The sequence below is a fragment of the Anolis carolinensis genome, chromosome 5 (genome assembly GCF_035594765.1).
Source record: "Anolis carolinensis isolate JA03-04 chromosome 5, rAnoCar3.1.pri, whole genome shotgun sequence".
In the NCBI taxonomy this organism is placed as follows: domain Eukaryota; kingdom Metazoa; phylum Chordata; class Lepidosauria; order Squamata; family Dactyloidae; genus Anolis; species Anolis carolinensis.
The window spans coordinates 70,590,003-70,616,811 of NC_085845.1; the positions used below are offsets into that span (position 1 = coordinate 70,590,003).

General features: G+C 37.7%; 1 protein-coding gene across 10 annotated transcripts in view; it reads right to left on the reverse strand.

The window, feature by feature from the left end:
• pcm1 (pericentriolar material 1) overlaps positions 1 to 26,316 on the reverse strand; it is a 60,935-nt gene extending 34,619 nt beyond the window's left edge. For 2 of the 10 annotated variants that reach the window (XM_062981502.1, XM_062981498.1), the window contains exons 1-15: positions 26,163 to 26,316; positions 19,559 to 19,684; positions 18,893 to 19,138; positions 16,877 to 17,149; positions 15,263 to 15,433; positions 14,994 to 15,110; positions 11,747 to 11,929; positions 10,346 to 10,523; positions 9,608 to 9,682; positions 8,551 to 8,660; positions 7,248 to 7,464; positions 5,454 to 5,655; positions 3,516 to 3,692; positions 1,502 to 1,656; positions 882 to 1,105 (exon numbers count right to left, since the gene is read on the reverse strand). In XM_062981502.1, coding sequence (XP_062837572.1) covers positions 882 to 1,105; positions 1,502 to 1,656; positions 3,516 to 3,692; positions 5,454 to 5,655; positions 7,248 to 7,464; positions 8,551 to 8,660; positions 9,608 to 9,682; positions 10,346 to 10,523; positions 11,747 to 11,929; positions 14,994 to 15,110; positions 15,263 to 15,433; positions 16,877 to 17,149; positions 18,893 to 19,138; positions 19,559 to 19,654 — 2,424 coding nt within the window. In that variant the 5' untranslated portion in view covers positions 19,655 to 19,684; positions 26,163 to 26,316. Of the gene's footprint in view, positions 1 to 881; positions 1,106 to 1,501; positions 1,657 to 3,515; positions 3,693 to 5,453; positions 5,656 to 7,247; positions 7,465 to 8,550; positions 8,661 to 9,607; positions 9,683 to 10,345; positions 10,524 to 11,746; positions 11,930 to 14,993; positions 15,111 to 15,262; positions 15,434 to 16,876; positions 17,150 to 18,892; positions 19,139 to 19,558; positions 19,685 to 25,709; positions 25,847 to 26,162 lie in introns of those variants that run through there. The other 8 variants (XM_062981506.1, XM_062981504.1, XM_062981507.1 and 5 more) reach the window with 6 other exon arrangements.
• Between the last annotated feature and the right edge of the window lie 493 nt (positions 26,317 to 26,809).

A 26,809-nucleotide genomic window follows, 5' to 3' on the forward strand; every position in this document is an offset into this window, starting at 1 on the left:
AGAGGTTTATCAAAGGGTTGTGCTGGAGGATCTAGAGCAAAGGTATTATCTCAGGTAAAAAGACAGGTTTTTATTTGTGTTTTTTTCACTTTCATGGAAAAAACTGCATCTCTAACATAAAATGGGAAAGGCTACTGTATCTGTGTGTGTGTGTGTGAGAGAGAGTGAATGTACACAATACAATCTCAGTTAACCAGTACTCATGGGGACTGGTAGATGCCAAATAAATGCAGTTTCTTGTTGTTTGAGAGTTACTAGTAAGAACTGGCCTAACTAACACCATACCCCATAGTATACCACATAATAAACTCTGTATTCACTTAATATTAATATTTAAATACGATAATTAAAACCAAATTAAAACAAATAAAGGCAAACTTAACTTACAGTAACACAGTTTTATTGTATTATAAAAACAACTTCATTAATGTAGTACTATTTTTTGGGTTTTTTTATCAGTTGCTTGAATGTTTTGTTATTCCGGTTAACTGTGAGTCTACTGTATATGGGTGGATACACACATACACACATCTATGGGGGGAGAGGGGACTGTTTGAATGCCATCCAACCAAATGAAGTTCCACTGATTTTGATAAAAGAATTACATTTGTTCAACTTTTCTTCACAGGAATAGCATAATTTAATTTGTTGGGATCACATATTTAAATCTCATAATTTTATGACTTTTTAAAAATCAGTTTCTTTCATAAAATATAATTTTTATTTCATTTTAAAATCGGAGGAAAGAAAACATATTCTCAATATTTTCAAAACATGCAAGATAAAGCTAACCTTAAACAAGCCAGAATTATACCACACTGATTTTCAAAATGAAAATCCAAAAATGATCTGTTTAAGTCAATGAATTCAATTGAACATACCTGCACCATAGCAACCAGATTTTGCAGCTGCCTTAGTTTCTGCTTGGCTGCTATAAGTCTGTTAATCTTTTGCTCAAACTCTGCATCAACAGGTGCCTCATCGACAATGCTGCTTCTGCGACTGGATAAGGAAGCTTCGCTAGCTCTATCAGCTTCAGGACCAATGTCGTCATCCTCACCTTGAGGTATTTCTATACTATCATCTTCTCTATTATAATGACAATCTCAAAGTAGAAAAATGAAATTACTAATTATAGGCCAGGCTGAAATATTTAAATCGCTTAATCCACATTAGACAATTAAACATTTTCAGGCATCTTAAATTAGCTCAACAGATATTTTTAAAACCTCTTTTTAGTAAGTGCTTATCACAAAGTCCTGCACCTGCTTCAAAGAGGCATTCTCCCTTCTCTCATATGAAGGAAATTACATCTGATCACAATGAATACATTGTTACTGGGCCTATAAGAAGACTTTTTAAAACAACAAAACATCCCATGTTCAAGATTCAAAAAGGGTTTTTAAAACACACCAAAAAGAAAGATTTGAGTTACCAAATGATTAATGTAACTTTTTACTGCTATTAGAAAATCAGCTCTAAGATTATTCCCAAAACATACCTACGGTTGAAGGCATATTCAACATCCTTATGTTAGCAGATCGGTTGTTTATTTCACAGGCTGTATTAAGGTGACTTCCACTTCTGTTATTAGTTCCACACTGCAAATTACTGTTACAATTTATTTCACTCCAGTTACTAATACCCTGTGGATTTCTAGGTAGGAAAAAATATCAACATTAAATATTATTTACTAATATCCTCCCAATCTCTATACCAAAACAAAAACAAAAACAAAATTATGTAGCAAGTATGTGATAGACATACTGGCTGCTCCCAACAGCCACAGATTCCACCATCACAGATTGAAAATACACCCTGCCTCTCACCTCCTGGCAAAAAGTAAATAAAATAAAATTGCCATTTAGTATGAGGGACACCATTTTACTACACCATTGTTTACGACGAGAGGACTTGAAACCAAATTCCAGCAGATACCAAAGGCAAACAGTATTATGAAATGTATGTGGTTCTTCCAATGTAGTTTTCTCTTATTTCCAAAATAGCAACGATATACAATATACTAAAGCACAGAAGACTCAAATTTATTGAGACTTCTATATTCTGGGAAGCAGTGTGTGTGTGTGTGTGTGTGTGTGTACATTACCAAAGCATATAAGCAGAATTTATTCATACCTCACTGTACCAATAGCAATTCAGTATTATATTGGAGAAAACCCACCATACTAATCCAAAAGCCAGATCTCTTAACATTGTGGCTAGAATCCAAATGACTTCTTCTTAGATTCACAAGGGGCATTGCAAGTGCAAAGAGAGGGGAAAGAAGATCTGGGCCTCATATCACATCCTGATTCTGAAACTGTTCTGTTTCAAAAGCAGTTTGCCACTTCTAATATGTAAAATCTGGGAAGCATTTACCCGGGAAGTGTTAGAACACCAAAGCTCCCAACAATGGAAAGGAAAACCTTGGGGTGCATCTATGCTGTAGATCCACTTTGGTTCAATGCTATGGAATCATAGGGGCTGTAGTTTGATAAGGCCTTCTCTGCCAAAGGATGCTGATGACTCACCAAACCAAAAAAACCCAGGATGGCTCAGCATGGAGCCATGGCCATTAAATTAGAGATGGCATCCTTCAAACAGAACCTTCAAGTGCAGCTCTTGAAGCAGGTTCTTCCCCTTTTGCTTCGGCTCAGTACTAAGATACGAATCTAATGCACACCCGCATTTTAGCAAGGTATTTCCGCCAAAAAAGATGAGCATTAGATTCTAGTAAATAAGCTATCTTCTAGTACAATCAATTTCACGCCTGATGTTTCACTTCTCTGAAACTGCATTGATCTGCATGAGACAAGGAAAAAACAACAAATAGAAGACATAACTCCTGCTTCTTTTCTGGGTGGTGACAATTTGTGTCAGCTGCTCCTTTGTACCACTCAGAAATTCCAGTCTTTAAATTGCAGGACAAACACGGTCTGCAGTGAAGAAAGTGCCCAGCCTGCTTATTTTTTGAATGAAACATGGGCGACTAATTTTCAATGTGCTTCAGTAGTAAAGAGAATGTATTTTACTTCCATTTTAGTTAGCTCCTCCCACTCACCAAGAATAGCATATTCTTCCCTGCTGCTGGAAAACAGAGAAGCAGTTAGTTACTATGAGACTTCTTTTTTCAGCTATAGAGAATATCCTACTCTTGGTGAATGAGGAGTTAAGCACCTCCTGCTCAAGATATAACCTGGAAGAGGCAGTGACACATATTTTGATGTGATAAGGAATATACCAGTTATTTAGGGGACAAAGCTCGAGAAAAATGTCACTTCCAGACACAAATTAAATTAAATGCAAACTGGGATTAAAAAATGAAGGAATCGGTAATAAGAAGCAGCAAGACACACATGTTTCCTTTTCCTCACTTCCTCTAAGAATATGCTAATTTCTCAGGTATTCCAGATAAAACCAATCATTATAGCATGATTAGATTCTGATAATATAAAATCTATGTCTTATCATTTTGTCACTATCATTTTAACAGAAGAATGCCAATAATGACCAACCTAATATTGGTAACAGGCTGTGGATTCTCAAGGTCAGAATCACACTCTGAATCCTCTGTCTCTTCTTCCCCTTTAGTATTCTCATTAACAGCATCTGTCATCATATCTGAGGTCTGTTCATAGTAGTGCACTAATTCACGCAATTCATTAAGTCTCTTCCGAACTTCATTCAATTTCCTATAATGAAAAGTGTTTAAAGTGACAGAATGTTCAGTAGAGTTTGAATTATGTAAGAGTCTTTTTAAATTTTTATGTAAAGGAAAATAGAATGATGGGGTTTCCCTCAAGAAAACTAGTTTTTTCCACAATGTTGATAACTATCAGGATTTTCTGGATGCATACCAGAAAAACTGAGTAGAAGAGGAAGAGAATGAAAACAATCACAACAACAAGGAAATACAAAGGCATCTGATTACTCTAGCTTCACATAAGCTAAGCAGGCAAGCAAGATTGGAGTTTATGTCAAAGCAGTTGCTAAACAGTTGTTTCAAACACCTGAGTAGTTCCTTTTTGGTAAGAAATTTGGCTACTACTGCTTAGCATATACATACCATATATACTCCTGTATAAGCCAACCTTATGGTGGGTTTGGGGGCCAAAATTGTGGATTTTGATGTGACTCATAGGGTCATTCCACATAATGGAGCAAAGGGCCAGTACTGCTCAAGGCATTCCAAAAGGCCAGAAGCAACACTATAGTGGAGAAAGTAGAGGGGGGCAATTCTTCTTCTTAGTTCTCCCAGGACAGGCTAAGTTCTTACCCTCTGCCATACTCAGAGTAGGGAAGGGTTTATTTTTTGGGGCGGTCAATAATTTCATAAAATTTTTGGAGTAGTATGTTACAATGTTCAGATTTCTTCAAAAATGGTATGTCTTCCATCCTAAGATGCCCTTTTTCCTATATAAACAGTGGAGGTGGTACTGATATTAGGCTACATCTTACAATCGATGGCATCTTACAATTGAAGAAATATGATAAACTATTCTGTTGTAACCTCTTACTACAATGATACATCATTGCAGGTCTTATACCTACACAGTAGGTTGGTCTTATACCTATACTTCAGATATGCTTGCTAAAGTAGAGGAACAGTGACACATCTAAAGCCACTAGTGAGAAGAGTTGATCTGAACCCAAGATTTCACAATTCATGCTTCTACCTCCTAACAATTACACCACCTCCCAGAATAGTTCTACAGCTATGCACTCTACTCATTAGAGTCCAAGACCACATACAGGTTAAGCATTCTTTATCCGAAATACTTGAGACCAAAAATATTTTGAATATTGGGGATTTTTTTTTGCATTTTGCAATACTTGTATTTGCATACACATACATAAAGAAACATCTTGGATATGGGTCCAAATCTAAAGACAAAATCCATTTATGTTTCATATGTACCTTATACACATTAGCCAGAAGATAATTTTTGACACTGAACCATCAGAAAGCAAAAATGTCACTATCTGATCTATTAAGAAAATTTTGGATTTTGGAGCATTTCAAACATCAGCATTTTGGATAAGGAATGCTTAACCTATACTAAGATTAGTCTCTAGTGGACAGCACAGATTAAAAAAAGCATTACCAGGCGCTGTCAGAAAAGTATTTATAAGGAATCACAGGCTTTTAATTATACTTTCTTGAAAGAACCAGAAACTATGCATACATTGACCATTCAGTATGAAACTAGCAGTGAACAAATTAGCAGTGAACACACAACCTTGCCTTTTTCTCAGCAAACAATTTGAACTCACAATAGAACTGTAATCCACTGCAGTGCAGTACCTATTGATAAAATCATGTAAAAATAGAAGATATCCATGACTAAAATTGCAACTAATATGTAGCATGTTCTCAAATAAATGTTATTGCCAACTGTTTATTACAGACAATTGGTTCAACTATGTATCCAAAATTAACAAGGGTATATTACTGAAGCTTTTCTGTAGCATTTAGGTTGTCATCCTCTTCACTTTCATTCTGTGAGGTTACAGAATCTGGATGATAGACAACAGATGATGCTAAGCTGTTTGGTTCTTCATTGACACCTGCTGTTATCCCTACAGGTGCAGAAGCTACTGAAGTTGCACTTCTTTGATCAACACTCCTTTGAGGAGATCCTGAACCAGGTAACACTGTAAATAAGAAAATAAACAGATTTTATCTTCTGTGCAAAAAGAATAGAGGATTGAATTTCTAATTAGATGCTATAGCTGGAACATTTCATCAATTAATGCAGCTCTCTCAACTCAGTACTCTCCAGAGGAGCACAATTACCATCATGTAGAACTTGATAGAAACCAAATTCGAAAACATCAGAAAAGCGCTAGATATAGGCCCATATAGTGACTTTTCTCTTTTTAAATACATAGAAAGAAGATGTCACATTCTTTCTTGGCAATTAGTTTATCATTTCTGATTAATCCTTCATGCGTGATATTTCTATTTTTGCTCAGTTTTATCTAAATGCAAAGGAACTTTATATATTATGTGCAAAGAGAAAAGAAAATTTGTATCTTAACTGTTGCATTGGATGAAGTCAATATAATACTAACTTCAGCTGCCATTTCGTTACAATCCTAATTTGTATTTCACCTCTCTCTTTAAGTTATAGAAGATAAAGGAGAAAATAGATTAATATGATATGCAGCAACAATCAGGCAGGCATGCCTCCCTTTTGTTTACATTCAGAAGGCAGAATTATCTGAACCCAATTATAAAGAAAATGCCTTAACATCAAATGAATTGCTAGAACAGGAATTTCTGCTACAGTAGAGCCCCGCTTAACCGAGCTCCACTAATCCGACGCTCTGTATTATCCAAGGCGCCACCAGGGGCTTGGCGGAGCTCTCCCCACACCTCACTTGCTCACCTTTGAGGAAGATGATGCGAAGGAGGCGGTGGCAGCAGAGAGGGAAGCAGAGGCAGCGGCAGAGGCAGGCATGGAAGAGGAAACTCTGGTAGGCCTTTTGAGAAGCACGGAGCACACTGCTAAGCAGCAACGCGCCCCGCACTTCCCTAAGCCTCTGCGATTACTTCTGACCAGTTGTACCTGTTGGTTAACTCCTCGACATAGCCACAGAGTTCACCCCAGTTTAAGGTTCTCCCCATGATCTTATAGCACCTTAACTTCCTTCATGTTTACAAGTTTTACTCAGTGCACTTTGCCCAGTCCATTGTATGATTTTATTGCTATGTTTTATCATGTGTTTTATAATGATTGTGATTTTATTTTATGCCTTTTAATTTTATTTGTGTGTGTTTTTGTATTTGATACCACTGTATGCTTGTTTTATATCTGTGAGCCGCCCCGAGTCCCTCTGGGGAGATGGTGGCGGGGTATAAAAATAAAATTATTATTATTATTATTATTATTATTATTTACTTTTTGTTAAAAGAAATAAAGAAAATAGAAGAAATTTGAATAGACAGCTCTATCAAGTCTGAATGGTCAGAGACAACTATGGTAATTTCTGTGTAGATATTAAAACATGTACATATTAAAAGATGCATTATTCCTTCCTTACTTTCTTCTGAAAATAGTTTTCCCAACTTTATGTAGGAAAATTAGCCTAAGCAGGGATTCAAATCTCATTATTATACATTCAAACATTTAAAAAATCAACTAACAATTTCACAGAAAGTTTGCACCATTAGACCATATCATCACCTTAAAGGAACACAAGCACAAAATGGAATTCATAACACTAGATTGCAGTCTACTTACGAGATGAGTTGTTAAGATGGTGGTCACGAAGTGTATGCAATTCTCCTAGCAGTTTGTCCATTTTTTGCTTTTTACCCTGCAGTGCTATCATCTTACTAAAGAGTTGTGCTTTCTCTTCAGACAAATGCTCAGACATGGAGGAATTTCTGCTTTGAGAAACTTCCCTGGTAAGAGAGAGACTCTCTGCTTGCCTTCTATTATCTGGCACAGCTTGAACCTAAAAGCAAATATATCATCTTTATCATATTTATTTCTACCCTGCCTTTCTCCTCATGGAGGGATCAAGGTAACTTACAACAACAATTACAATTTATGATCATATGGCTTCTTTCTTCATGGCTGGCAGGAGGCAGAAGTCACATGATTGTCAGGCATTTAATTATCGGCTTCTCTCTCTTCTTCAGTTTTGCTATAAAGTCTTGCCAAAAGAAAAGCACTCACTCCATTCTCAAATAACTTCCTGTTTAAAAAAGCCTCTCCTAAAAAGGGCCCAAAAAGCAAAATAAACCTGCACATCCTCTTGAGTGTGTTTGCAGGCATTTAAGGATAAAAAATTGAATGAGTTTTGGGGAAATATCTTTGGGGGTTCAATGCAGCCACTAGCATCCAATGGTTTTTCACTGTTTTAAAGGATCAAATAATTGCTCTGTTAATACATTTTAAACCTACTTCAAGTTCCAGATCAAGAATCTGTCCTTGTTGATGGACACTTCTCAGCTAGTTCTCTGAGAAACCTTTTTTATATGTCTCTTTTAATACTCTCTGCTAATAAAGCTCTTTTTTAAACAAAGGCTTTAGAGATCCCATACACAAGGCGTGAAGCCTCTTACACCTTCAGTCCCATTTCTTTCTGTCCTCTTTGCATCTGGACATTTCTCAGTATCAGCATCAAGGCACTGGAGGCGGTAAAGGAAGAATGGGAAAATACAACCTTGAAATGTCCGGATATATGGTGTAGCAAACAATGCAAAGAGAAAAATAAGTAAATCTTATGCTGGAACAAACAAACTTCTACCGTCATCAATTCTGCCGTGGCCATTGAAACTTTTAAAAGTTTTTCTTTACTTATGCAAGGCTTGTCTGATCTAGTTGTTTCATTCTGAGCATGCATATTTTTTGTTTTGAATAAAATGCTGAAGCTTATTGAACACCTCTTCTTTTTGTGATATATGAACCAATCTCTATTCTTTCCATGATATTTCTGTCCTGGCACCAAATTTTCTGTTAAAATACTAATATTTATGAACACATCTATTTGGTTAAGTGAGGAAAACCTGTATATTTCATACATAAAAGGGGTTACCTGAGAATCATGAAGCTGATTGTGAAAGCGCTGAATTAAATCATTCAATTCTTCATTCAGCTCAGAAGTTAGGCTCACTCCTGAAATGCTACCTGTGGTTTCTGTTACTACTACAGATAGGACAAGGAAACAAAAAGTATTAAAAGAGATAAACTTTTCGTTCAAAGCAGTCCAAGGTGCCAAGGTACAGAAAATGCAATCATATCATGAACTATGGTACATAGAAACGTTTTAAATACCTGAAGAATGTTTTTCTTCTCTAAGAAGACTGAGTGGCTCACAAAGCAAAACATCATACAAAAAAGGTCTTTATATCTTGGGAGATTACTAATCACACTAGAGAATGTACACTGAAGATTTCTTCTGGTCTGGTTTAAAGAAGACATCTAAAAGGATAGAGTAAGTTTTTCTATCCAGAAAAGCAGGGATCACATGATCACAATTTTTGGTCTAGCCTTTGGGCCACTTGGCTCCTTCTCAAGCTCTACAATGTCAAAATATATAGCAGATAACTCAAAGAGTCCCTTAAGAGAAGCATGGATTAGTTTTGAAGGAAGATATATGCTTCTGAAACTATATGGCAATGGGAGGTGCAGGAACATTTGAAAAATTCACAACAATTGAAGTCTCCTGTCTAAACTAAGTTGCCCCAGTGTGCCATTCAGATGTTTCCTTCCCGTCAGATTAAATCAATCTTCGTGATAAATATATGTGTCTAGGGGAAAGTACATCCCAAAGTATAGGATGTATTTGCTTTGGCCCTAATACAGTGCACAATTATCTTCTTTGACTCCAGAAAACACTGCACTTCATGAGCTATGAAAATGAATGCCTTTAGTCACTTGGCCGGGGTGGCTTTATAGCGGAGTGGAGTAACATCAAGATCATAGATCATCTGAAGCCAGTATGAGTAAACTATCACCCCCAAGATGTTGCTGAAGTACAATTCCCAGCGTGACTTGAGCTAAGTTTCTACTATTCTCTCTATGCCATCAATAGAAGTAGCCAAGACAGCCACTACACATTCCCCTATAAGACCAAGCCCAGTCTACATTACCTTGAACCCCTCTAGCAGTTTTATCTCCATCTTTAGGGACCACTACTGGAGCATCAATAAAGGCAGAAGCAGCTGCTGGGAAATTAAAAAAAAATACAGCTCAGAAAAAGCTCTATTCTGGCTAAAGACAGTATCAACTAAAGGAGCAACCTCTGATCACTAACATGAGACCAAAATGATGGACATATCATCCATGACCTCTTGGACAGTAAAAGAATATAAAACCATCCTTCTGTATAGCTTCTTCCAACTAGACATGGAATACATTATTCCCCACCCCATGTCTCAAATATTTCTTGGTTATTATATCCATAATAGGACATTACTTTGGCTTCTGGCTAAGTTAGTTGGGATGCATTTTAAAGAAAAAATTCTCATATTTAAGTAACAGCACCTCTAAAATAATGTACGCAATTTCACTGCTGATAGTCCTTACATTTAACCTGCTGATTCCAAACATGGCACCAGTTTTCCCCTATCAGATCTAGCTTTTGAGATACAGAATACATGCCAACTACCAGTCGCAAACTGCTCGCCCATAAAAAACCATAACCATATCTAAGAAACTACAGTTGATGCTGTCCATCCAATGCAATTTTCTAAATCAAAACCCCAAATAACCCCAGGAACAGGCCTAAAAACCAAAACACTAAGAAAGAAATGGAGGGTGGGGTGGGGTGGAGGGTAGCCTGTGTTACTGAAGGAGAACTTCTGTTCAGGTATATAACAAGAGCATACCAGAATCATCCATGACAGCAATAGCCTGTTCTGCTTTATGCTGTAGAGCAAGAAGGGCAGCTTGCCTCCCTTGAAGAGCTTTCAATTGTTCCTGCTGTTGTAACATCCTCTTTAGTAAATCATGTTGCTTCTTTAAATTTACAAGTTCTTCTGTAGCTTCTTGCTGAGGATCTCTAGCCTGGAAAATAAATGTTTAAAAAACAGACAGTAATGCAAAAAAGATAAAGGCAATTAGTACGAATGTATCATGCACAGTAAGGTTAATTTATACACTGCTCATCAATTATACTTGTCACCCTTTCCCCCCAATATTGCATTAGCCAAGGTTACTTATATTCGGGGGTTTTTAAATTCCACTATGTTTTGTATGTTATTTCAATGAAATCACCAATACTGAGCAGTGTTCCATACATTGTAACCCACTCTGTTTAGTTGCGGCTTTCTCCAAAATAAGTGCTTACAGCACTGCTATATTAACACATGAAAAGGCCCTGACTTTTCAGGGTCTGCTTTAAGAATTACTGAATGGCAAAGTTTAACAACCACTGCTTTTGTTTCATACAACTACAAAGGAGAATAATCCAGCCAGCGCACATTCAAGTCCTACTGTCTTGTATCTATCTCCCAGCAGTGCAATGACGCAACATTCACAATACTATGATCACTGAGGAAAAAAGAAAGCCTTCCAAAGAAGAGCAGATCAAATCACAATTTTAATGCAAAATCAAATCAACAGGGAGAACAAGAAGGAAAATCTTCCAAATGAGAGCAATTAGACTGAAGGACCTTCCATAACACCAAGTTTGGTGGTTATGAATAGAAAGAAGGATGAAACTGGGGGGAAATCAGTTTTCTCCCCAATCCCCATAGGAGCATCCAGATCACAAAGCAAGAACATTCACTACATTTTCCATTTGCAGAAAAGCAAGTCTGTATATAATCCATAGTACTGAAAAGTGATATTTAGAACTGAACAACTATTTTCACCAACAAAATGAATAAACTTGATTGCAAAAAGGTTAATATCAGAGAAATGTCATTATTCACACACACACACATGTAGAGCAAAATGTAAACAGCATGTTAGACTTATGAACCAAGTTTGGCATGATGGCAAATGTGAATTGTGCTGTGACAGAATAATTGAGAAAGAATATTAAAAAATTAAAATTGTAGTTTGTGATTACTAATTCTAAGCAATTATTCCTTTAAAATAATTCTATATACATTAAAACAGACTGCCTAGTAATTATCAATAAGTACTAAGAACATATTTGTAAGAACTAAAACAATTGATTAATGCATCCCTATATTTGAAATAAAACAATTATCTGGGAGGAAAGAATCCACAGATTAACACCTATATTGAAAGATTTCCAAGGCAAAATCTGATAAGTGTACCTTTGAGGGCAATCCAGGTTCTTGGTTATTAATCCTACTAGGCCAGCTGCCATTCAGGGCAGCTCTGTCACATCTCACTTTTGGACTTCCTGTATCATCCATGTCTGAAACCTGTCCTTGAGAAGTTGAATTCCCTAGTTTGTCCTCAATGCCGGGTCGAGGTCCCAGGCTAAAAGAAGCTTCCTTTATCAAATAGTTTAGTAAGTTAGACTGTAAATACATACTTCTGCTAATCATAGCTAATAAGCTAATACAACTACTCATCTATTCAGCTACAGTATTTTATTTGTTAATCTAACAACCTATTTAAGCTATGTCTATATACAATACAGTTTGAAACTTTTTTTTTTTTGCAAAATGGACAGATCAACAGTTATGCAGGAGCTACATATGCACAAGAGTGTCTTTTGATTTCTATGTATGCAGCTCCTTCTAGAAAACCCCTCAACTGTTCCAAGATCCCAAAAATTGAAAAGGCAGCTTGTAGGCTTGGCAAACAGAAAATGCAAAAAGTGACTAGATTAAGTAGAGGCATGGGAGACAACTCAAACATCAGATCCCACAAATCTGAAAGAATCAGACTGGAAATTTAACAAAGCCGGATTCTTACTTTAAATATACCTTCTGTGGACATAACTGACACCTTAACATTTCTCCTATGTTATTAGTAATATATTATTTGAATTTCTACTACAGTAGAGTCTCACTTATCCAATGTTCTGGATTATCCAACGCATTTTTGTAGTCAATGTTTTCAATACATCGTGATATTTTGGTGCTAAATTCGTAAATACAGTAATTACTACATAGCATTACTACGTATCGAACTACGTTTTCTGTCAAATTTGTTGTATAACATGTTTTGGTGCTTAATTTGTAAAATCATAACCTATTTTGATGTTTAATAGGCTTTTCCTTAATCCCTCCTTATTATCCAACATATTTGCTTATCCAATGTTCTGCCGGCCCGTTTATGTTAGATAAGTGAGACTCTACTGTAGTAAAAAAAATCTGTCCAAGCAAACCCCAGACTGTTAAAGAAATAAAACATAAAAACCTGAAGACCTAATTTACACATTACCAGCAACAATGCCAGAACAGTACAGAAATGGCTATCGCACTTTGTTCCCAATAATGTTTTAAACTAATGGGTCATTTACAAACGAGTAGCAATGTGGCTACTTACTTTTTAAAACCTAATCACTATTAGGCACAACTTGTTTCCTCCAATATATTACTGCCACATGTTTATACAGAAAAATTCATTCATACAAAGCATAACACTTCATAAAAGAGAGAAGGAAACCATAGCGACCAATTCAATGCCAATAAATTCCCAACTCAACATGGTTCATTTTTTCAACTAGCATTCAAGAGTATAGAACAATCAACTATTTTAACACTAGAGACAAGCTTTCAAAGAAAACGAAATCCATCATTTGAATTTCCTTTGAGAGGCAATGTTCTAATTTAACACCCATGGCCCAACTTGACACTTCTAAGAACCAGAAATGCTTCTTCTTGCCTGAATCATTATTTTCTACCAACTACAAAAGGACATAGGCCAGCATCCTGTCAAGGCAAAACAGCAACATAATTTCAGCACTGGAAGTGGTGGAGAGACCAAGAAAAAGGCCATAGGTATAGCCACGATGGAAAGATAGACTATTCAAAAAGAGTGATTTCCTTCTATATGACACAGCTGCTGTATGCTGTTTAATGTAGTGCACCAACAAGATTTTGGCCATACTCATTTGCTCTCACCTCATCAATAATCACACACTCTGAACAGTTAATTTTAAGTGGGAACAGAATAAATACAGGAAGGACACAACCTATTAGGGCATAGTGAGAAAAATATTAGTGATAAAGATATGATTAAAATAATTCATCTACTCTTCCATCTCCAAAAAAAAATTCTGTAGAAGCAGAGTGAATAAAGTACTTTACAATGTAGAATTAATGTGTCACTGCTGTGTTAACTGCTATAGCTCAATGCGATGGAATCATGAGAGTTGAAGTCTTTAGCCTTGTAAAACTCCAATAAGAGAGTGCTGGTGTCCCACCAAACTACAAATCCCAGGATTCTATAGCATTGAGCCATGGCAGTTAAAGTGACGTCAAACTGCATTAATTCTTTAGTGTAGATGAACTCTTAGTTACTTGAATATTTCTTATATTTGATAGGCAGGAGAAAAGTAGGAAACAGTAATCAAGATCAAGTAACTGCCTTTTGGAGAAGGGGAATATTATTCCAAATAATGGTATAATCCCTCTTCTGTGTCACAATGATTTAGAAAAAGAAATTCTGAAGTTTAAGGTTTCTCTACTCTCATTTTCCAGGCTTGTGCCAAAATATGGAAAGAGGCACCTAGCTTCACCTTAACCACCCTAAGTCCCTTGAGGAGATAGGGCAGGTATATAAATAAAGTTTTATTATTATTATTATTATTATTATTATTATTATTATTATTATTATTATTATTATTATTATTATTGAGTCCCATGGAGATCAGTGGTGCTTACCTCTACATAAATATGCGTAGGATTGTAACTGAAGTGAAAAACACATTCTCAGATATCTGAATTATTTTAGCAGACAACATAGATCACAATCGGCAAGAAATGAAATAACTTCAAATAAATAGCCTTGAAGATCACAATTTTTGGATGTGATAAACAATTAAGAATGTGTGGTCAGAGGGCTGCAATTTCACATCTATCAAAAATTCAATGGGATCCCACAACCCGAAAAACGTGTAGACTGCATGTTCTGGAAGAGGGTGAGGTCTCTTCAGGCCTGGAACCTTTCACATTAGGCAACTTCTATTAAGTTGTGAGTATCCATTAACCATTCCTAGCATAAGATAAGTAAAAACTGTTCAATTTTTTAAACGTGCAACTTAACAAAATTGATTTTCTGTTTAAGCATCTGAGGATTCTTATACTGAGCAATTCCCCTTTTCTGCTACAACTCCCTGCACCGGATGCCACTCCAGGAGGTTCCCAACCTTTAGAGATTTGTTCCCAAACAGGCCAAAGTGGGAATGGGAAAGTGAAACAATGCTCTCAGTTTTGTGGTAATTTGGTTCAAACCACATCAGATTTAAAATAATTAAATTCTCCATGACATTGTCAGGACTTTTAGCTTGCTATTTTTTTTCTTGAACTAAGAGTCAGATTCAAAACATTTATCTGGAGAAGAAAGCATATTCGCTACTACCTTAATTACTAAAAAGCAGCTTACCGTTGTATCTGAAACTTCAGACTGCACATCTATGTTTAGCGATGTGCTCTCAGCTACAGAACCAGATCCCACAGCTGAATCTACAGTTCGACCATCCTCCTCCTCATTCTTTCTAGCCTGGAATATTTTAGTGGCATAAACAAAAAACTATATAAATGGAGTAATAAAGGGAAAGTTAAAGGGAAACTGCTACATAATAAACTCATTCTCCATGCTATTTCCAAGAATGTTTTTACAGAGATGAAATGTATTTAAATTCTCAAACTTACTAGTATCTTCTGTAAAAATTTCAGGTAAGATTTCTCCTGATCTTTCAGATGATTTATGAGATGTGATAAGCGCTCAACATTAGCAGATCTCTCATTTTTCTCAACAAGATCATCTCGCATGGAACTGGCTTTTGCAATATAGTCACGAATTTGAACTAGTCTGCTCACAATCTGAAAACGTCACAAGAGAATAACAGATATATAAATAAGTAAAGATTTCAGGGTCAAATGTAATGATCTGTTGGTGGTTGCCCTGTGCACTGTCCAAATTTGCTTCAGAGGTTTTCCAGTCCTGATTCTGGGATTGCATGGAAGACTGAGGTTTTTTGTTTGTTTGTTTTTTTTTGTTTTTTTTTGGGGGGGGGGGCTCACCCCCCATCCAGTTCTTCTGAAAACACCGGTTCTACTATTAGAAATCCAATATGAGTTAAGTTCATGTAGGACAACAAGAGTACCACAATAAAACACAAAGTTATAACAACTTTGCAAGCTAAACTCAAATCTAAGCTAGTAAATTAAAGATATGCAAGAAAATTGGCCATCTGCAAGGATGTAACCCAGGACAGCATGATGTTTGATGTTTTACCATCCTGTGGGAAGCTTCTCTCATGTCCCCACATGGAAAGCTAGAGCTGACAAATGGGAGCTCACTCAGTTCCCTGGATTCGAACCACCGACCTTTTGGTCAGAAGTCCTGCCGGCATAAGGGTTTAGCCCATTGCGCCACCAGGGGCTCCTGTCAGGATGGGTAAAGTGCACCCAGCCACACTTTTCCATGCCGTCCTTGACTCATCCAGATAACTTGTTTTCTTAAATCAAAAAGCAGGGAGGAAAGGGAAAGATAAACAAAGTCAGTTGCTTCTTTTGAAAGTCCCTTGGGTAGCAATTCTCCTTTTAAATAGGATCCAGCATTCGCCCTGCACCATTTAATATTAAAAATAGCTGCTTTATAAGCCCAGAAGTGGAATTCCACATTTACCATTCCAGTTTAGATATATGCGTGGATAATTATATAAATAATGTATAACATCAATAAGCACGCCTCTGTGTGACTGTTAACAGATCAATCTAATATATTATCATCATCATCTTCACTAGGTTCAGGTTACTCCCAGTTAAGCATACATAGCCTAAGAATATATGAAAAAATAAAAATGTTAAAAGGAGGAATTAATTCAGCCCAAGTCCTACATTTCCATTTTTACTCATAGAACTTGTTTGGTTAGTGGTCCTGAAGTCTCTAAAGCAGGCTTTCCCAACCTGGTGCCATGCAGAAGATGGGGACCTATAATTGTCACAACTTGACCATTAGTCATGTTGGCTGGGGGTTTTGACTGCTGAAGTCCAAAGCATAAAGAGGGTGTCTGGTTGTGGAACACTATAAGCAAAATTATGATTCAATAAAAATGTATGCTTGCATAAAAAACATATGGAATATAGTTTGACTAATATTCTACTACTTGCCAAGTTTTATAGCTTATGATCTCTTAAATGTTGCCTCCCTTTCATAATAAAAAGTTTTGGAAAAAGTTTGTATTAGGAGAAACACAACAATTACCCATTCTATTCAAATTTTTGTTTCTACATCAATCAAACATGAAGCAAAAACAGCACCTGACTACTGTCCACTGCAGGTTCGCCTCTTCCATCCTCTTCAATTGAGACGGGACAATTCTGCAGCAAATCCTTACTCAAGGCAGCTGTAATTAAGTCTTTATATTGTGATGAACCAGAAGTTTCATGTGTTTGAGAACTTGTAGCACCATCCTTGCCTTTGTTAGTATTAATTTGTAGTGACAGGAAGTTGAACGGCTTTTTGTTTTCATTTAGTTGACGTTTGTTGTTAGCAGCTGTTGCTCTGCCCTGAGAATCACTTCCAATACTTCTCTACAAGAATAAAATACCAACAAATTACTTAAATAGTCTTTCAAATATAATATATGGTTCTTCAAACCCAGTGATGCACTACTGGATAAAAATATGAACAAATAAGTGATAGGTATGGAATCATGTATCATCATAAAATGCATATAGGAAAGAAGTCTAAAGCTGCCCATCCCCTACTTCAACAGCTTGAATTTATCCCCTGCCCGCCCTTGTTTACCATTGCTGCATGTAAGAATAGTGGCAGAAGACTGAACTGAGAAGTTGCCAAATGCAACGTAATCCATGGCTTCCTTTCATTATCTCAGTTCCTTATCTGACTTGACCACGGTGGTCCATGCCTTAGTTACCTCTAGACTGGACTACTGTAATGCTCTCTACGTGGGGCTTCCCTTGAAGACGGCCCAGAAATTACAATTGGTCCAACGCTCGGCTGCCAGATTAATAACAGGGGCAAATTACAGGGAGAGATCCACTCCCTTGTTTAAGGAGCTCCACTGGCTGCCGTTCATCTTCCGGTCCCAATTCAAGGTGCAGACCATCATCTATAAAGCCCTAAATGGTTTGGGACCCACCTACCTCCGTGACCGTTTCTCCTTCCATAAACCTGCCCGTTCTTTGCGATCATCCGGGGAGGCCCTGTTATCACCATTGCCTATATCCCAGGCCCGCCTTGTAAGCACAAGGGAGAGGGCCTTTTCTGCTGTGGCCCCCCGACTGTGGAACTCACTACCTACTGAAATTAGGCAAGCTCCCACTCTGTTAGCTTTTAGGAAAGAATTGAAAACATGGCTCTTCCGCTGTGCTTTCGGCGAGTAATTTCTGTTATATATCTCCGTATTACTCCCCTCCGAACATCTATCCTCTAGATTACCCCTTCCAAATGTCCCTGCCCTTAGTGGAGTACTCCTCTGTCCCTCTCACTCCGGGTTTTATCTCTGTGTTCACGTGGCCTGCCCTTGCTTTATTGTTTTTTGATTTCTTGATGTTCTGTTTATTATTATTTATTGTATTTTGAATGGTGCTATGATATGTTGTTTTTATATTTTATTATGTTGTATTGCTCTGGGCATGGCCCCATGTTAGCCGCCCCGAGTCCCCATTGGGGAGATGGTGGCGGGGTATAAATAAAGTTTTATTATTATATTATTATTATCAGACTGAGTTATGAAATGATGGCAGAATACACATCAGGACCCTTCGGCAGTTGCCAGTTTCATTCACAAACACACCCTGACTCTTTTATCCAAAAGGACACAGAAGGTGAAACAACTGACAAGACACACATCTGGCCATGTTTTCTAGCTTGGAAAACTAAGGCAGCATTCAAGGAATGGCTATCTTCTACTTTTACCTGCCTTCATTCCCTATTAAAGGAACAAGTAAAAAACAAGGCATTCTTGAGCTAGACACATTGACACTTCCTTCCATGGTTAAGAGTTACAGCTGTGTAACTAAATTTGCTATAAAACCCTCTGTTGAGTCTCTAAGAATGTAACTGGGGGAAATGCATTTTTAAAGTGTGAATCAAAAAGTATTATGATCAAGTGAAACAGGTGGTGCAAACAAATGCATTAAACCCCATACACATAGGTCATCTCTGGTCCAGAATCTAGTTGCAACCAATTAAATCTGTGCACATAAATTTAATATATGCTCTTTAGTTATATTCATCTTGTTTATTAAAATAACAACAATATTAATAGGCTTTCATGAGCACATTTTTCTTTGAGTGCAAACACAAACCTGATCCAAATCACTGAAGTTTATTCTTTGCTTAAGTTTTTCTAGTTCTGCCTGCTCTGGGACAGACATCTGAGTCATGTATCTTGTATGAGGAAAGCTATGGGGAGTCTTCGATTTCCTTCGTCCAACTCCTGGGGTGGATTCTGGAGAGATGTCATTAGTAAGTCTTGTTTCACTTTCACTAGAAACCTTTTTCTTGTTTTTTTCTGAAGATTTGTTTGGTCTCTTTGGTTGACCACCCCAGCTCTGAACACACACAAAAACAAATAACACATGAATATAACAAAAATAAATTTTATTGCCAAAACTGGATAAAAATTTATTACCAGAAGCTACTGATTCTTAGCCAAAAAAACACAAAACATAACAAGAGGAATTTAAATTAAATTGTATTATATTTTCCATTTAAAGCAATACATCAGGACACTATCATTTACAAAAACTTTGAACAGCACACTAAAATAGATTGAAAACCTATCTTTATATAACCTAATGGAAAGAACCACAATGTCTTAATTATAAACACTATCAATGTTTAAAGTTGAAAATAACTATAATCTATATTTCACTAATATTCAAACGGGTTTAATATGACATATAATATACATAACAGTTTAATATTATAATATTATATTTTAATACAAACATCAAGAATTTTAGTTTTACCGTATTGTTCAATCGATCATCAAGACTCTCGTTGCTCCAATTGGGTAAGTCATGATCATCCATTCCTTCTTCAAAAGGACCACCTCCAGCTGCCATGTTGTATAATCAACGGCTAACAATAAATACCTTCAAGAGAAAAAACACAGTTTAGTGAATCACTCTTCTAGTTTATACTTAAGCTTAGTTACTAAGCCAGTTCACATGTAACAAGAAACCTTGTTTTCCTGCAACATAATCAGGTTTCCACAGTCTTGTGGTTATACAGGTGCTTTCAACTGTATAGCAAAACAAACACGTTTTCCATTATATCTCAGCTGACCCACTTTACTATTATACAATGTTCTGCCAATTGAATAGCAGATCATAATGCACACAAGCTTATTTAATGGAGGGAAAATCAAGACAGTATTTAGGCCGCTTTTATAAATGACTTCCTATTTATTATTTATTTACCATATTTATATCCCACTTTTCTCAACCCCTGGGGGGACTCAAGATGGCTTACAAACGGCACAACATAGTGCCTACAGCATAAAATAAATTCCTAAAATAAATATAGTTCAAGAATATTCTGCTCAAAGACAGCAACAACATACATACAAATTGATAGCCTCAACCAAAATAAAAAGAGCTACTTCACATATTTCAACTTAATCAGAACTATTCAAATCAGTGAACTCTTTAGCAATTGTTATAATTGTATTATTTTACTTTGTTTAATAATGTGTATTATGTTGTTATGTAATGTTTGTGTTGCTTTTATGACTGTAAACCGCCCTGAGTCCCATCCGGGAGATAGGGTGGTATATAAATAAACTTTTATTATTATTATTATTATTATTATTATTATTTAACTAAAATTCTATACATCTGCCTATACTTGGGCAGTAAGTCCCAATGAGCTCAGCAGAACTGATTTTCAGGTAGACATGAGATTACACTGAAATAAAATAAAAAATAATTTGATTTTATATGCACTACTCCTCACAAAGTTCACAATATTTCACTGTTACTAAGAAATATCTGTACTAGTAAATAGGATGAGACTGTTTGTGTGATTGTCCAAAGTCATATGCCATTCATATTTCTTAATCAACTTCTAAAGCAAACATTTTTTTTCTAATAATAATAATATAATAACTTAATTTTTATACCCCGCCCCATCTCCCCGAAGGGACTTGGGGAGGCTTACATGGGGCCTTGCCCGATAAAACAATCAAATATCAAAACACAGCAATAAAACAATTATCCAATAAAAACATCAATTACAGTAAAAACAATCGTTAAAATCGACATAAAACATACAATATTAACACAGGAGACTAATTCATAGAACCCAGGCAAAGTGCAGAATGTGCCGAAATGGGGAAGGTTATTTCACAGTTGAAATGGACAAAAGTGCAATATAACATTGGCAACACCTCGAGAATGGGGCTATTATAAAATGGGCAGATAGATCAGTCCAACAACAAATTAAGTGTCAAAGGCCTTTTGAAATAGCCAGGTTTTTAAGCTTTCAGCTCAAAATGTTGGCACAATCCATCTACAGGGACAATTTCAAACAGCAAAAGTCAAATGCAGAACAACACAGGTTTCTCTATATTAACTCAACATTTTACAGTCTTCAGTAGAATGAAGGTATAGCTATGTAAGTTAGGATAGAAGTCCTATGAAGTTCAATGAAATGTATTGTCAGGTAAACAATGGGAGTACAAAAAAGCCTTGTCCAAGAGCAATACAAACATTCTCTTCTTAATGAATTTCATCACTTTCCCCAAGGAGTAGCAATAATCACTTGTACAAGAGTTAGCAAGGGTTGTCATGGGCCCTTTGTCACCTCCTGAGGCTGTCTTTGCAGCTCCTGACTCCTTTCAAATTTTCCAGACTATTCCTAAGGTGAACTCCTGGAAGTTTCTAAGAACAGAAATCCATCTTTTAAATTAATTGCATCCATGCACACATATGTGCATATAATTTAACATCAATTTTTCGAAACTGGAAATGAACTTATGACACTTCCATTTTTTTAGTTGGTGACTGCATTCTGGGCAGGTTGTGAGCCTAAACAGTTGTCTATCATTGTTGTATACACTATAGCTTGAATTAGAAAGATTACATGTGTATGTCGTTAAGAATATTTATACGTCCATTATTTAATTTTCCAACTAGCTGCTTCTTTCTCATCTTCCTAGAAGCTATTTTCAGAAAAATCCTCTTATAAAAGCTTTGCTGCCCTGCCATGCTCTTTAATTTCCATGAGAAGTTACAAGATGCCACACAGGTTGGCACTAATCTCCTGCATATACATATGTGGATCCTAATCAACTAGTAGCAAGTAAAACCTGTACTGAATGGAAGTGCATACTATAATGAAAGGTCTCCAAATTTTCCCCTTTACTCTTGCAGAAATATACTGTCAAAATATCAGAATCCTGTTTCTGATGCATTTTTAGTGCAATCTGTTTATTTGGAAGACAATTCCGCAGTTCAATGGGACACACTACTGGATATGTGGGCACAGACTTAAATCTTAAGATCTCATTAAAATGAGAGCTGTGTGTGTTAAAGTTTTCAGAATCCTATACAGAAATCATGAAAGTGCTGGCATTACAAGACATTCTTTCTAAAATATGCTTATAATACAAAATAATCCAAAACGCCCTTTCAAAATTAAGATATCACAGAACCATTAACAAGCACATGGAATTTTCCTATGAGCTACACCAACTTACCTGAAATTGAAAGCCACAGAGACAACTCAATTAAATCCTTTAAATAAATTGCTATCCTCAAATACGGGCAGTAATGTAATATCAAATTGTGAAAAGCAAGTTTCCAATATGGTGTTGTCAGTATCTAAGGTCAGCCATGAGAATTCTTTTATCACCTTATGAAATACCACAGATAAAAGGGCATAGCCAATGTTTAAAGAAAAAATATGATACCCTCTGGTTGCAATCCAATGGATACTGTTTCAGGAGGTTGGACAAAAGAGGGTGAATCAATTCAGGAATGCTGCTAAAAGGTAACTTCTTTGTTAGAAAAATTACAGGTAAATGTTACTAAAATATAGTTGTTACTTGTAGTAATTAGCTATTATGATATAGCACAAATTCTTCAAGGTCAAACGGCAACATTTCCTAGGAACTGAAGCCTGCTATATGATTGGGATCAGGCTCCTAAAATCCTAGCTCTATCTCTAATGGTTGTTCCAATAACCTGACACTAGGAATTCTCTTCTACATATGGTTTGTCCCATGCTGAACAATAATGGAGGCACAGTTGCTCCTTCCAAGTCAATGCAACCAGACTCAGTCATTATGCCTATTTCACATGTCATGTAAAAAACAGCACAATCCCACTTGTGATTCAAAAGTACAGTAGCAATGTTTTTTTTTTATCTATTCGTTTAACTTGGCACATATTTTTATTAGCCAAATTTAAAACCATGCCTCAGAGTTAACAACATCCCTTAAACACAATCAGCTAAAAGTCAAAATGATGGAAGGGTACTAGCACTTTTCATTGAGATATATTTTTGACTCTAACACATTTTATCAGATGCATGAAGTTTTAATTCCACGGTGATCACTACACATAGAGATTGGTATTGTCCACAGTGGTGGTGTAGATCTAAGTAACATATTCAGCTTTACATTAGTTAATATATACAAAAATTTGCCAAGTGCATAATGTAAACAGTTTTGAAAAATCCCACAGCTAAATTTCAATGCTAATGATATGGATCTCTGTGATAAATAGCTCAGATAATAAAAGGAACACAGCCTTAAATGGGAGGCATTGGCCAGAATACTGATAATGAAAAGAAGTTGATATCTCACCCATAGAAACTGCTGGTTATCACTGCCAAACATTCAACTTGCCTATGCATAATGGTAAGTTTACATTATACACACACACACAAACACGTTCAATCTAGAGTTACCTCTATGAAATTAGAAACTGAAATAGTGGAGCTTCTGAACTAATTTCACAATTCTAACGATCCATTATGTGTCAATTTTCAAGCTCCATGGTTTAACAGTTCAGATGGTTGGAAGCACAAGCAGACTGGATTTTAAAAATCAGAACCCCTAAATTCTGAGATGTCAACCACAACAGTTTCCACAGCAGTTCTATCTACGATCCCTACCTATTTACCAAAGGTAAATGTGACACAGGGGTTTCCCACTGAGACATGAAACCCACTGGATGGAGTCAGACACTCTCTCAGCCTCACCCACCTAACAAATTTGTCGCAAAGTTCAAACTAAGAAGTTGGAAGACATGTAGGTTGCACTGAGTGCCCTGAAGGGCTGGGCCAATATCAAAATCGCCAATAAAAATTAATCAAACCTGTTTGGGGAAGTTTATTTTAACTCAAACAGTGTGGTGTAGCAGTAGGACTCTTAAGAAGAGGGTAGAAATCACTGTTCTGCCATGGAAATGCACTGAGGTGATCTTGGACAAGTCAATCTCTCTCAACCTTAGAGGAAAGCAAAGGCCATTATTGCCAAGAAAGCTTCTTGATAGGTTCTCCTTATCACTGGGATATGGCACTCACTGTGACCTGCTAGGTCTTTGCAGGGAGGGCTTTGGTGGCTCCCCAGCACTGTGGGTTAAAGCTGTTTATGGAGACCGGATGCTGTCTGTGTAAGCAGACAGCAACTACCACATTCAAACATACACATTTTTACTTTTATTATGTGCATAGATGAAGAGCAGTAGCATGAAGAGTAGAAGGTTTGCTTAATAAATAGTCTCTTTTTGTCACATAGAGAAATCAACTTAAGGGTCTGGGAAATACCAGACCAGAAAGGATGGGGCGCACGTATGTGTAAGGGGGAGGCCAGGCAATAAATGCCAGTTTGAGGCAATAGCCTCAGATGTACGGAGAAAAAAAAGTTCAAACAAAACACAACAAATGGAAGCATGAGACATTAAAGAGAAGAAAGTTCAAGCAGTGTTTGATGGATTGAATTTCCTGAAATCCAGAAATTGTTGGGAAATTGCTTACTGGAATTATTTTGGTAAACAACTGATGAAAGTTTTTTGGTCAAGAAAAAAGGAAAAGAGGGACGAGAGAGGAAAATTCGTGAAAGCGTGAAACATACTTGGAAATCCTATAAAAACCTCATTCAAACTAGGTCCCAGTGGAGTACCTTCTTCCTTTGCCCACCTGACAGGCCTCATTTGCAAATAAATGTTGTATTTTCATCTCCTCGCCTCTCAAGGCCATATACTAAGGCAGAAAATCCCACAAGATCTGCTTTGAACTGAGTTATCTGAGTCCACACTACCATACAACCCAGCTCAAAGCAGATAATATGGGATTTTATTCAGCTGTGTGGAAGGGGCCATAGTGTCAGATTAGGAACAGACAAAGAGGTTTCAGGGTTTGCCTTTTAAAGGGGCAATGCAAGTAAGCTCCAAGTGAACATGCCAAGAAAAAACCCATAGACTACACAGATAAGCCATTGAAATCCACATGCATATGAACAATTTCATTAGAAAGAAGGAAATCATGAAAATGAACAAAATTTGGCTACCAGTATTTAAAAAACTCTAAAATCACAACAGTAAATAAAGAACACCACTCAGAAAACAGGAATTTCAGACATGAAACAATCAGGGCAGGGTAACACCTCGCAACAAAGCATTCCCCCAGGCAGGAATCAGCCAGGCCTTGAAGCTGCAAGGCCATTCAATGTTAATCAAGCTGGCAAACTGCACCATTCACACCAGACAAGAGTTTTTTCTCCCACCCTGGACCTTTCACAGATATATAAACACCGCTTGCCTAGTTTTTAACAGACCTCACAACCTTTGAGGATGCCTGCCATAGGTGTGGGTGAAACGTCAGGAGGGAATGCTTCTGGCACATGGCCAGACAGCCCGGAAAACTCATAGCAACCCAGACTCAGAGGCTTCAGGATTTGCCTTTAAAAGGGGCAACGCAACTAAGATCCCACAAAACCCCATGTGAACTGGCCAAGAAAAACCACATAAACCAAAAAAGACCTGAAGGCACAACAACACACAAACAAAACCTTAACTGGGGCCCACCTAAGGCCGAGCTGCCCCAATTGGAATACAGAAGTCCTTGGGCGCTTCCCCCCCCCCCTTTTATTTACCAAGGCCAAGATTTTACCTGCCTCCGAACTAGCAGTGAGTCAGAAATGGAGGGTCGCAGGAAAGACAGTTAAAGGGCGGAGCTGGTGAGCCCGCGCCTGCCCTCAAACGGGCGGCAAAGTCCAGGGCAAGGGGAGAGGGCGGGGACGAACAAGACAGGCAGCTTGGCGGTGGGCCAATCAGGAAAGGCGATGGCACCGTCGCCCTTAGCAACAAAAGCAGCCCTCGACCCTTCCTCGGCAAAAGGGGCGGAGCCTACGAAAGGCGCTCGCGGAGGCGGGCAGGGGGTGAAAGAAAAACCAAGGAGCGCGTGGCCCGCCACGAGGCCACGCCCCCTTCATGCAAATAAGGCCTCGCAAGCGCCGCGGCCCATAGAGAAACAACGCCCCCATTATTCCCTCAGAGATGTTGCGAAGGGCCTCTCTCTTTCTCTCAGGAAGGATGGCGAGGAATGCCCCATTCTCTGCTTTACCTGGGAATGGCGCTCTTTCCCCTGCTGTAGAAAGCGCTGCTTGAGGGAAAGCCTCCCCAATCTTCACACAGAAACCCTAACGGCCGCCACCGCCGCCATCTTGGTCTTCTTTCTGTTGAAAAAAAAGAAGGGGAAGAGAAAGGGGGCGGGCGGATACACACACCGTTACTTAGTAACCTCTGCCAGGGCAACGCCAACGAGGCTCTGGCGCGCGGGCATCCCCGCCTCCTCCAAGGTCACGTGGCCGGCGGGGCAGGTGCAGTGCGGCCTCTCCTGTGCCCAACAACCTCGGAGGCAGGGCGTAGGACTACGCTGACCAGAATGCAGTGCACGAGGGTCCGCCTCAAACCCTCGACATGCCTCAACAGAAGGCCTGCTGGGAACTGTAGTTCTACAACCTACGAAGGGGAATCGCTCACAGGTCCCTTCCACACAGCCATATAACCAACAATATCAAAGCAGAAAATCCTACAATGTCAGCTTTGAACTGGGTTATCTGAGTCCACACTGCCATATATTCCAGTTCAAAGCAGAAAATGTGGGATTTTATTCAGCTGTGTGGAAGGGGCCACAGTGGAGCGCGGGCCTTTCAGAGCCTTCATTCTGTACAGGGCCTCAGGGCCCTTCCACACAGCCATATAACCCAA